The sequence below is a fragment of the Gossypium hirsutum genome, chromosome D04 (assembly GCF_007990345.1).
Source record: "Gossypium hirsutum isolate 1008001.06 chromosome D04, Gossypium_hirsutum_v2.1, whole genome shotgun sequence".
Lineage (NCBI taxonomy): Eukaryota > Viridiplantae > Streptophyta > Magnoliopsida > Malvales > Malvaceae > Gossypium > Gossypium hirsutum.
This window is the reverse complement of record NC_053440.1, coordinates 4323477-4337030: the sequence shown is the minus strand read 5'-3', so window position 1 is coordinate 4337030 and position 13554 is coordinate 4323477. Positions and strand designations below refer to the sequence as shown.

Below are 13554 nucleotides of genomic sequence, written 5' to 3'. Positions count from 1 at the left end.
ACGTACAGTACTGAGCGATTTATACGACCTAGATCCAGTCGAGCGTGTCCAAGTATCCAGTAATAGCTTTGGTTAGCCTGTTGGATCAGAAGCCCGCCTTTTAGCAGGATACATGAGCATTCTAGCACGAAATGCAAATATGTTGCCAATTAACTTCGAGTCATGGCATAAAGTGCCCGAGAGTAACAAGAACCAAGCTCTCGATAACATTAAGGTAACAAAACGTGTATGTCATTTATAATACTTGGGTTTAAGTTTCATTTACATTTACTTTCTTAAATTGTGTTTTTTGTAGGCGAGATTTGCTCTAGAGGTCTCCGATGCTTATGTAAAGAAGGCATTGGGAAAAAGATGGAGAGACCATAAGAGCACTTTAAAGAAAGAATATTTTAAGACAAAAACAACACTCGACGAGAGATTACAAAATGTCCCGCCAGGAATGCTGAGGTACCAGTGGGAAGAGGTCGTTAGATTTTGGACTTCGAAGAAAGGAGAGGTATGTGTAACTTATAAAATTTTGTAATTATTTTGGTGTATAGTATTTCCTAATTAACGTACTAATAATTTCATAATGTAGGATCGTGAAAAAGTTGGAAAACAAAGTAGGCAGCAACAAAAATTCACTCACACAGCTGGGTCGAAAAGTTTTGCGTGTGTAGCTCATGCAGAGGTATTTTGAATTTTTTAATATTGACAGATATTTAATACTTTCTATCAATTAATATTTTTACTATTGTATTGTAGGAACTGTCGTCCAGTCAAAAAGTTGGACGACTTCAACTTTTTGACATTACACATAGCAAGAAAGATGGTAACCCTATGACTCCTGAAGCTGCAGAAATTATGGTACGTTTGCTTAATACAATTTCACTTATTTTAATTATTTATAGTGTTTACTTTATAATTATTTATTTCATTTATTGTAATGCAAATATTGTTAAGTTATGTTGCATTCAGTTTTTTAATATATATTGCGTTCCTAACTATGTGATTTATTTTTTAGGAAAAATTGAAGGATAAAAAGGCAGAGTACGAAGCGATTGCTTCCAGTGATAGTTCTGTTCATATTGACGACATTGATAACCGGATTATCAATGAAGTTTTGGGTCCTGAAAGGTATGGTCGGGTTCGATTTCAAGGATCTTTTGTTAACCCATCCCAATATTTTGGATCTAGCTCGCAACAATATATGCCTTCGGGGAGTCGAGCTGAAGTTGAAGTTCAGAGGTTAAGAGACCAGATGGCTCAGATACAAGCGACAACAGCTGAGCAAATTACACAACTTAAAGCGGAGGCAACATCGAGAGAAGCTGATGTTCAAAGAAGATATGAAGAACTCCAGCTACAACTTAAAGCAGATGCAGTAGCGAGAGAAACTGAGGTTCAACGAAAGTATGAAGAACTCCAGCAGCAGCTTAGAGCAGATGCGGCAACAAGAGAAGCAGAGGCGGCAGCGAGAGAAGTACAGGCTGCTAAGAGGGAAGTAGAGGCTAAAGCGAGGGAAGTAGAGGCTGCAGCGAGGGAAGCAGAGCAGCGTCAAAAGTTCGATGAACTCCAGCAGCAGCTCCAGAGTATGATGAAGATGTTTCAGCAGTCGCAACCGCCGCCGTCTTAGACTATCGTGTAAATATACTTCAATTTTTACTTTGAATTATCATTTTAACTTTTAACATTTTTGTACGAATAATACGAATTTTATAATATTTATTGATATTTATTATATTATTTGTTTAATATATAGATTTATTACTTTTGGCTGGTTTAGATATGATTTCTTCTGATTTGTATTTTTACAGGAGGGCTGAAAATATATAAAAATTTATTTTACAAATCTGCCAAATTTAGTGGCGTTTTTTTTAAAACGCCACTAAAGGTGTTAGTCTTTAGCGGCGTTTTTTGATATAAGCGCCGCTATAGAATAGGGTCTTTAGCGATGTTTTTGGTAAAAGCGCCGCTATAGATCAGGGTCTTTAGTGGCGTTTGTGACCGAAGCGCCGCTATAGATCAGGGTCTATTGCGGCATTTGTGGGAAAAGTGCCGCTAAAGACCCTGATCTATAGCGGCGTTTCGGTCACAAACGCCACTAAAGACCTTGATCTATAGCGGCGCTTTTACCAAAAACGCCGCTAAAGACCCTATTCTATAGCGGCGCTTATACCAAAAACGCCGCTAAAGGTATTACTCTTCAGCGGCGCTTCTACTAAAGCGCCGGTAAAGCTCTTACTCTTCAGCGGCGTTTGTGATATAAGCGCCGCTATAGACTAGGGTCTTTAGCAGCGCAATCTTTAGCGGCTTCTGTTGCGGCGCTTATTAAAGCGCCGCTAAAAGTTTCTGTGGCTCTAAAAAGCGCCGCTAAAGGCCTAAAAAAGTGCCGCTAAAAGCCTGTTTTGGTGTAGTGATGGTGATCTAGATTTAAGTAAAAGGAAGCTAGTTTGGAATCAAATTATAAGTGGGTCCTCAGCTCACAAGTTGTCATATAATTACTGTTATAATTAAAGTCAATAATGACCGTATAACGATTGCAAAACAATAAAAAAAACATAAATTTTACGTGAAAATACTTTCGGAAAAAAAATTAAAGGCAGAAGAGAAAATTTTACTAATGTTGAAAAACGAATGATACAAGAGTAGTTTCGCCCACATCTATTTAAGAGTTAAAAAATCCTGTTCTAATTAAAGTCAAATAGTAGAAGATAATTCTATACGGACTCAACTAGTGCAATATGATCCGTTTTGCAGCTATAGTTCTACGGTCCTCAACCTCTCGCCCCCACAAATCCCCTTATTTTATCACCATATATATTTATTTAATAAATGACGAGATTCGGATCACACAATCTTTAACAATTATGTTTGTAATGGGCATCCAGGATTATAAGCTCTTGCAAAACTTATAGAAACCAATCCTAATGGTCGAAACTGAGGCTCTTGCACTCAAGGAAAGGAGGGTTTAAAGTCCAATCCAGAAAGGGACTTGTATAGGTAATTTTGGAAACAAAATTTAAAATTGTTTTTGATGAATGGCGGAAGCATCCTAATGATAGAAGGTGGAGGATACGTCCGATTATACAGGATGCTATTGCCTTGGACTCTGAAAGGAGTTTCAAGGAGTTTCGTACTTTAAAATTAATTTTAAAATTTCTTTGTTGGCAAAACAAGTATTATTTTCGACAGGAAATATAAGTATTTAAAAATAAAATTAATTGAACAAATTCTATGCTCTATAAATTATGAGTTTGTATCTCTTGATTTATTGATCACCTTAAATACTTCTTTGTTTTGAAAATTATTCTTTTCAAGTACTATTAGTATGAGTTATCAAACACCTTGAAACATAAAATTCTTTGCATTCAAGATTTCCATAAAATTAATCTATACTCTATAAATTATAAGATCGTGTTCAAGTTGTTCGTATTAAAATAAAATTTGAATTTGACTTGAAAAGAAGAAATTAAACAAATTTAGAAAATATAGTAGAAAAGAAAACAACTAAAAGAAAAAAAATAAAGAAAGAGAAAATAAATCAAAAGGTGGAAGACGAGTTGAATAAACTAATGGATATAGATATAAGATAGTTGTCTAACTGAACCATTTGAGATATAGATATCAACAAATTCAATTAATGACTCTAATCAACCCTCCAAAAAATAATTTTTGATAAATTGATTTGAATGAAGAATGGATCCCCAAGACTCCTTGAAGAAAATTAATAAGAAAGATCGTTTCTAAAAATGAATAGAAAATAATATTGCATGAAAGAAATTAACTCAAAAAATTGAAAATTTATTAATGAATAATAAAAACCCAAACAAGAAAGCCAAAAAAAAAAAGAGAAAATACTAAGAATAGAGTAAAGATGGTAGTGGAATGTAGGAGAGAGAAAGATGATAGATGGATAATTTGCACCACTTACATTTAAGAGAGAGTATTAGTTTAATCATTTAATAATTATGGTTCATATATATAAATATATTCCATATTTGATATCTATCTAATGTGGGATTAAGTTTTTTATTTTCCTCAACATAATTCATAAGTGATTTACTTTGAGCATGAATTTTTGATTTATCACTCAACTATTTTGAACATATGATATACCGTTGTAAAAAATCTCATGAGGTAGAATATAAAACTATAATTTTATGATTCAACTCTCCACCTTTATTAATCGAGAATATGTCTCAAAGGTTCCAAATTAAAAATCAAAATTTTCCAAAATTATAAAATTAAACTATTTTTTTTAGTAGTGACTTTTTAAAGTATGAGTTGTGAAGAAAGACAAAGGATAATGAACAAATCTTTAGTTTTATAATCATAAACAAAGTTATTGGTTTCTTAAATATTGCACCCAAGATTTGTGCAAGATCTCATAGATAATGTAGCTTTAAATTAGAGCCACATAACAAGGTTTTGTTCTTTTTTTAATTTTCAAGTGGAACTCAATAGACTACTCGCAAAGGAACTTGATTTCATGGCTCATGCAATATCATTATTATTTTTGCTTGTGTAAGTCGGGGGGACATCATGGTATCTTTTCTAAATGTGATCCGATAAGTACCAACAACTCCAACAGCTATGAAAGAAATTAAATAAAGCCTAAAATAGCTATGTTCCATGAATAATAAGAGATTGTATGAATGAAAAAAAAAAAAACAGAAGTGGACAACTTTTAAGGATTGAATCAATCCAAGATTTGGTAATAAGTTTTTGGCCACTCCACTTGTAATTTATTTAATTTAGGCTTCTTTTGAATGAGTGTATGTTTGCCTCCGGTAAATTTAAAAAAGCGGTGATGACTATAATGATGAAATTGAGTACTGTAGTAATGATATTAAAATCAACGGTGAGCTGTATACTTGGATTCAAATGCAATTGTAGTAGTGAAGTAGAATAGAAAATAACTATTAAGTATATTAGATTTAAAATGATATATAATAGAAGTTTTAAATTATTTTATTTTTGTGAAATTATGGGAAATATGTGGAATTGTAATTTTATTTAATAAAATAATAATCTCTATCCTAATATTTTAATTAGATTTTTATAACCATTTTAAATTATTTTTTATATTGAATGATAAATATTTTTATAATTAATTCATTTATTTATAACAATTCCAAGTATTATTATTTTTAAATTATCTACTTGGATATCATTTTTAAAGAACAGAAATAAGGTTCGATTAGATATTAGTAATATTTATGAAATTTTTAAATAAAAATTTGAAAAGTTTATCACACTTTTTTGGGGACAAGGATCTAATTTTAAATTAATCAATCTAACTTTTTTTTTTTAATTTTGATGGAACAACATGGTTTAACATGAAATACCTTTCTATTGAGTTAGTGGGGGTTGGATTTTCATGCTTGTATCTCCAAAAGTAAGAGATAAAATCAATGATGAATTGAGCACTACTTAAGCTTCTCAACTTTCACTATGTATATAACCTCCACCATTTGACTGCTCTTCCAACCATATTTTATTCCAAACTCTCCAAAACAATGCATTCAATTTCAACTTCTTCTACTTCATCTCAACCCTTGCAAGGTTTTCTTGGAAACTTTCATTCCAGAAAATTACTGTTAAATTACACACAATCAAACCAATCATCAGCTCCTCCTCCTTACACTCAAAATTCCAGTTTTGATCAAAATGTTTTGATGGTACTTTCAGTCATCCTTCTTGGGTTCATTTTTTCATTGGGGCTAAACTTAATAATCAGATGTGTGCTAAGGTGCTCAAACGGGGCGGATTCGGAGTCCATTGACAACTCTTCTACTGCAATAGTCAATATCGGAATCGAGACAAAGGCACTCAAGACTTTCCCTGTGGTGAATTACTCGGCGGAGATGAATCTGCCAGGGCTGGACTCCGAATGTCTGATATGCCTGTCGGAGTATACGGCTGGCGAGCGCCTGCGGTTTCTACCGAAATGCAACCATGGATTTCATGTTCGTTGTATTGATAAATGGCTTAAATCACACACATCATGCCCCAAATGCAGGCATTGTTTGCTTGAAACATGCCAAAAAATCATGGGGTGTAATCAGAGTAGCTCATTAGAATCATGCGTTCCTGCACAGGACTGCGTTGTGAATATTCAACCACTAGAACCTGAAGGTGTGGTGCGTGATATTAGGGGGGGTTAGCTGATATGATTCTTTGTCTTTTGCCCATTAGCTGGAAACTGGAAATCCCTCTGCCACTCCATCTGAAGGCGTTATATTCCATGAGCGAAGCTCAACATTGGAATCAAGTCTTACTTTGCAATTATTAGTTCAATCGAGCCAATTCAATGTGGGTTTATTCAATTTTTAAATGCAATGAAAGGATTTACCTCATTTTCCCTTCAGCTGAACAAGTTTAATGATCATGTTACTCTTTAACATATTTTGTTGCTTATCATATCAACCATTGTTTGACTAAGCCTGAGAACTCAATCAATAGAAATATATGTGGAGTGAAAAAGAATTTGTACATTAATTTAAGTCTAAAGTTAACATTAGTCAAGTATTAACGTTAATAATGATATCGTCTACATGTTGTAACTCTCTAAATTTAAGAAACAGTATAATATATATTTTTAAAAGATTTATGGACATGATTCATATGTTCCTTTTAAGATTTAGGTTTAAAGTACTTTGAGTATTATTGTAAGTATATATAAGCAAAGTGGAGAATGTAAATTTTATCCTTAACATGGTTTGTTGTTCTGTCAATTAGTTCATTCATAACTGGTGGAAGGCATAGATGCTATCATAAGTTGGAAAGCATTGATTTATAAATTGTCACTAATAAAAAGGCTATTGAAATTATTGAGAATGTGTCTTCGGCTTACTGATCAATAATAGGTGTGTAGATCAAATCTTTAGGAATTTTTAATTTTGTGGCATGATTTTAGGAGTTAGGAGTAAGTTAAGTGATTGGATATCAGCAATATATATATTCTGTTATTCTTTTAGTTATATAACTTGACCAATATAATAGATTATAGTGTGCTTCCATTTTTTTTTTCTTTCACATTTTTTGTGTTTCATATATTTTTTTCTAAAATACTAACAATTGGTATTGAGCTCTTATCCTAAGGGACCTGTGAGTTGAGAGAAACACATAAGTTAATGACTCACAAAGAGAAGAAGACAAGGAAGTCCAAAGCTAAAGCATGCCTTTTCTCTGCTGTTTCAAGTAAAATATTTACAAGAATCATGAATTTGGGGTCAGCAGAAGAAATTTGGGATTAACTTAAGAAGGAATACCAAGGCAATGAAAGAACAAAAAATATGCAGGTGCTCAATTTGATCAGAGAGTTTGAAATGTTGAAAATGAAGGAGACGGAAACCATTAAAGACTATTCTGCCAAGTTGGAGGGCATAGTAAACAAGGTAAGATTGTTGGGTAAGGATTTTTCTGATGATCAAATAGTGCAAAAAATTCTTGTCACTTTGTTTAAAAAATATGAGTCTAAAATTTCTTCATTAGAAGAATTTAAAGATTTGTCAAGTATATCCTAGGCAGAATTAGTGAATGCATTGTAGGCTCCAAAACAAAGGAGAAAGATGAGAAAAGAAGCATTAGTAGAGGGTGCTTTTCGGGCAAAGTTTAAAAAATCGCAAGGCAAAAACAAGAAAATTAAAGATAAGACCAACAATAATAACAACAATGAGACATATCCACCATGTCCACACTGTAAGAAGACAAACCACTTGCCAAAGAAGTGTTGCTGGAGGCTTGATATCAAATGCAGAAAATGTGGTAGTATTGGGCACATAAAGCGGGTCTATAAGTCTCAACAACATGAAGAGACAAAAGCATCTATTGAGCAACAAGAAGATGAGTTCCTTTTTGTGACGACATGTTTCTCCAGTGATTCCTAGTTGATCGATAGCAACTGCACAAATCACATAACCAATGACCCAACACTTCTCAAAGAACTTGATAAAATTATCATTTCCAAAATAAAAGTTCGAAATGGTGAGTTTATTCCATTAAGGGAAAATGAACAATGGCTATTGAAAGTTTAATAGGTTTGAAACATATAACTAATGTTCTATATGTGTCTACCATTGGCCAAAATCTTCTTAGTGTTGGACAGTTGATTGAAAAAGGTTTCAAGGTCATATTTGAAGACAAAGGGTGCTTGATCAAAGACTCAAAAGGCAGAGATGTATTCAAAGTAAAAATGAAAGAAAAATGCTTTTCTCTAAATCTAATGGAAGAGAAACCAACAACGAAGCAATTGCTAGAGACTCATCAGTACTTTGATGACAACATAGATGATGTTTCAGTTTGTGACAGAGATCTTTATCTGAAATTTATGAAAGGTGTATTGTTGTTTTATTTGAGTATGCTGAGTTTAAAGAGGCTGAGAAGGATGACAAATGGATTGAAGCAATGAGAGAAGAGCAGTTCGAGGGATTCCAAGTCAAGAGAAAGGAGGAGAAAGTCTACATGTTAAACAAGACCTTATATAGTCTTAAACAGGCTGCTAGGGCATGGTACAACAGGATTGATGAATATCATTTGAAAGAAGAACAGAAGATTGGTGAAATCAAGTCGTTTTTTGCAAGATTGAAGATCAAATTAGGCTCTTCCAAAAGTTAGATTTAAAGTTTTAAGAAATAAATTAGGCTTTTACAATTACTAAGGCAAGGAGGAGTGTTGTGAATGTGCCTTAAGACTTGCCGAATAATAGGTCTATAGACCAAGTCTTTAGGAATTTTTAATTTTGTGGCATGATTTTAAGAGTAAGTTAAGTGGCTAGATATCAGTAGGATATATATTTTTTTTGTTATTCTTTTAGCTATATAATTTGAACATATAGTGTGCTTCCAATATATTTCTTAAAAGATAATTTTTAGTAGGGGTTTTAAGTAAAGTTGAGAAGAAAGACAAAAGGATAAGGTTTAATGTTTGGTTTTATACTGTTAAAAGTAAGTTATTGCTTTCTTAATCATTGTACCCCATATTTTTGCAAGATCTCATACATCATTTACCTTTAAATTAGAGCCACACATTACAGTTTAAGTGGAACTCAATAGATGCTATCAGACTACTTGCAAGCTAGAAGATAACAAATGGAGTTGAGTTTCTGTTTTTTTAAATTAAGTGGGACTCAACACACTCCATTCAACTTCTCCAACACCATCTCAACTCTTGAAAGATTTTCTGGATGATACAATATATTGCCATTTAAAATCCTTAAAGTGTTGTAAGAATTAACTTTAACTTCTTGTAATAATTTAAGAAATTTTAAAAGAAAAATTAAAAAGTTTACCACACTTTTTGGGAAATTAATCAATATTATTATTTTGATGGAACAAAATGGTTTAACATGAAATACAGGCTCTTTCTATTTAGTTCCTTGGGTCCTGAATTAAAAATGGAAACAGGCAGAGGATCATATCTAGAAAAAGTAAGAGATAAAAATCAATGATGTATTGGACACCACTTAAGCCTCTCAGCTTTCACTATATATCATCTCCACCATTTGACTGCCCTTCCAACAAAATTTCATCCAAACTCTCCAAAACCATGTATTCAGTTTCAACTTCTTCTTCTACATCTCAACTCTTGCAAGATTTTCTTCCAAACTTCCATTCCAGAAAATTACTGTTACATTACACACAATCAAACCAATCATCAGCTCCTCCTCCTTACCCTCAAAATTCCAGTTTTGATCACAATGTTTTGATGGTTCTTTCGATCATCCTTTTTGGGTTAATTTTTTCATTGGGGATAAACTTAATAATGATCAGATGTGTGCTAAGGGGCTCAAACGGGGTGGATTCCGACTCTATTCGAAACCCTTCTGCTGCAATAGTCAACAGCGGAATCGAGACAAAGGCAATCAAGACTTTCCCTGTGGTGAATTACTCGGCGCAGATGAATCTGCCAGGGCAGGACTCCGAATGTCTGATATGCCTGTCGGAGTTTACGGCTGGCGAGCGCCTGCGGTTTCTACCGAAATGCAACCATGGATTTCATGTTCGTTGTGTTGATAAGTGGCTTAAATCGCACACATCATGCCCCAAATGCAGGCATTGTTTGCTTGAAACATGCCAAAAGATCATGGGGTGTGATCAAAGTAGCTCAACGGAATTATGCGTTCCAGCTCAGGACATCATTGTGAATATTCAACCATTGGAACCTGAAGGTGTGGTGTGTGGTATTAGGGGGGTTAGGTGATATGATTCTTTTATTTTGGCCATTTGGTGGAAACTGGAAATCCCTCTGCCACTCCATTTGAAGGCGTTATATTCCATGAGCGAAGCTAATTTTGGAGTTTGAAAGGCACCCAATTCACAACATTGGAATCAAGTCTTTCTTTGCAATTATTAGTTGAATTTGCCTCATTTTCCCTTCAGCTGAACAAGCTGAATGATGACATTACTCTTAAATATGTGGAGTGACAAAAGATTTGTGTTCAAGTTTTCAGTTGACATCAATCTTGAATTCAGATAATATCATTCTCTCACTCTTACCCTTAAACATATCAATGGCAAAATTTCGATAAATCAACATTAATATTGCATTCTTAAAAAGATATCTCATTGAATAGATATACATGTTATAACCCTCAAAGTTTAAGAAACAAAATAATAAATTTTTTAGAGTACTTGTCCCCACAATTCATGTGTTTTATTTCTTTCTATAAAGTTAAAAGATCTAAGGTGAATGTGTGAATATCAAATATTTACTATTCAAATTTGTTATACTATTAAAGATATTAATTTATATATTTGAAATAATTATTTCTTTACTTTCTAAAAAAATTATTTATTGAATTTAAATATTAAATATAGATTTAAATATTGCAAAATTGTTGATTGAGTCTTAACTTAATTGGCATATGCATTATTGTCAATACAGGAATATATGAGTTTAAGTGCGCTTAAAGCGTATTGTCTTCTTATCATATCTACTCTTTTTAATATAATACCTAGAATTACCCAAAGCCCCTCTCCAATCTTTCAATATAAGAATACTGCGTTTCAGTATACTCGAACCCATATGTCTTTGTGATCTCTTCTCTCTACATCCTTAACTATATTATAAAAAAGAAACTAAAATGGGCACATCTACATAAAACACACCTAATACTATTATTGTGGATATTGTTGTTAGAATATTACAAAAAGTTACAATCAAATTTATATAAGAAGCTTCTCGGACCTTTCTCTCTTATTAATATTATATTTGTATTATTATTTCCGTGTTTTATTGAATTGGTGACATTTTCAATTGGGTCATCAACTCAGTTGTTAAATTAAGAAGGCGTCATTCTATAATTAAACTAAGTTATATTATTATTCAAAGGTATTTTAGTCTTTTTAATTAAAAAAGCAAATGTCACTCATAATCGAGTCACCAACTCAGTTGTTAAATTAAGAAAATGCTCTTCCTTAATTAAATTAAATTAAATTATTTGAGGGTACTTTAATCTTTTTCATTAAAAAATCAATAAAAATATGCATATGGTGAGATTTGAACTTCAACCAATTGCATTAGTAAAACTTTATTTTACTATATTTATACATTTTTAATTACGCATACTTTATTATTTCTATCAATTGTATATATTTTAATAATGCGTTTGATTGAGTTGGTGTTACAAGTTAACTCGAAATAATTAAATATATATATATTTTAAATTTTAATATTGTACATATTTCATGTGTATCTATTATTAATTAGTTTCAAGCCATACACTTATTATTCATCGTATGTTATTTTTAAATACATATTTATATTTTATATTTGTGGTTTCTAGATGCATACTCATGTGATAATATTTTTAATAATTTTGAATTGACTTAGTGCCGTAAGTTAATTAAGTATCTATTCAGTTAAAAATATAGTAATTTTTTTATTTTTAATAATTTTATAAAAATTCTGTGTGCTATAGTTCAATCATATTTAGTAAAAAAACCTTGCCAAAAAAGAAAATACTACCCATAATTTAAAAGAAAAATATATAATTAGTAAAATAGTGATAACACCACCAATCTATACTAAACCCTAAACTTTTTAAAGGATAATTTTTAGTAGGGGTTTTAAGTAAAGTTGAGAAGAAAGACAAAAGGATAAGGTTTTATAATGTTAAAACTAAGTTATTGCTCTCTTAATCATTGTACCTCAGATTTTTGCAAGATCTCCTACATCATTTACCTTTAAATTAGAGCCGCACATTACAGTTTAAGTGGGATTCAATAGATGCTATCAGACTACTTGCAAGCTAGAAGATAACAAATGCAATTAGATTTTTTTTAATGGAGATTTAGAAATGTACGAGTGAGGGGGACATCATGGTATCTTTCTTAATTATGACGGGATAAGAGGTTTAGGTTTAGGGTTCACAACTCCAATTATACATGTATATAAATAATAATTATGAAATAATCGAGCGATATATCGCAAAGAAAAAGAAAGAAAATAAAGAATACAATTTTACGTGAAATTTTTTTTGGGAAAAGAATTACAGATAGAGAAGAAGAAAATTCACTATGTCAAATTTGAATGATACAAGAAGAGTATAGACTACGTCTATTTATAGGTTTGTAAAGCCATATTCTAATCAAAGTCAAATAGAAGTAATGCAGTAAGGTTCAAGCACCTTATTCTAATCAACATCAAATAGAGGGAGTAAACTTATATACGGATCAAATATTATATGAATACTTAAGTTATTAGCAGATACCTAAAAAGCTCATAATAAGCATTTCATCCAAAATTTCATACAACATCAAACGAAATGCTTATCGTAGATCTCCTATCTTATCATTTATATTTTATTTTTAACAGGGATTTAGGTCGTACACAACTAATTGAGCAAATTAATATCATCATTGAGTACCCAATTATGAATGTGAGTAGAGTAAATAATGATCAAAGGAAAGAGAATCATTACAATTAAGTTCCAAACCTATTTAACTTGTAATTAATTAGAAATCCAAAGCATAAGATTCTACACCTTTAAAAAGGGAGATCGAAAAGTTTCACATTTTCTGGGAGCAAGGATCAAATTTTAAATTAATGGATACTAGCTGAAGGATTTAACATGAAATCCAGGCATATTTTGGATGGTCTTTAGATTCTCATGCTCATATCTACAAAAAGTAAAGATAAAATCAATGATCTATTGAACACTAATTAAATTGCTCTTCCTACCAAATCTGGCAAGATTTTCGATATGATCCAAACTATCAACTTGTTGTTTAAAATCTTTCAAGTGTTGTAAGAATTAATTTAAAATTTATCGGCTAAACTAATATCAACAAATACAGATAAGTTTACAAAATGAGTTGCAACTGATGTTTCATCTGAAACGTGCAGCCCACGCCAACATTTCCCATTTAACGTTTTAAACCAAAAACACAACAATAATCTCCAGGTACTTCCATTTAATCTAATCATCAACCATGAATGTAATAAGGAATTTTTGCATAAAAGCATGGTAACATGGCAAGCAATAGCAATCATTCCTGCTTAAGTACATGCACGAAATAAACGTTCATTGATAATAAAAAAAAAAAAAACAAAAGCCATAATAAAGTA

General features: G+C 31.9%; 2 protein-coding genes across 2 annotated transcripts; both read left to right on the top strand.

The window, feature by feature from the left end:
- The first annotated feature begins 5458 nt into the window (after positions 1-5458).
- On the top strand, positions 5459-6352 carry LOC107942691 (RING-H2 finger protein ATL78). Its single transcript, XM_016876399.2, has one exon. The coding sequence runs from the start codon at positions 5502-5504 to the stop codon at positions 6147-6149; it is 648 nt and encodes a 215-aa protein (XP_016731888.1). The 5' UTR covers positions 5459-5501; the 3' UTR covers positions 6150-6352.
- Positions 6353-9425: 3073 nt separating this feature from the next.
- Positions 9426-10474, top strand: LOC107961405 (RING-H2 finger protein ATL78). The gene has a single exon (XM_016897547.2). It carries the CDS (start codon positions 9430-9432, stop codon positions 10183-10185), a length of 756 nt encoding a protein of 251 aa, XP_016753036.1. The 5' UTR covers positions 9426-9429; the 3' UTR covers positions 10186-10474.
- The last annotated feature ends 3080 nt before the right edge of the window (positions 10475-13554 follow it).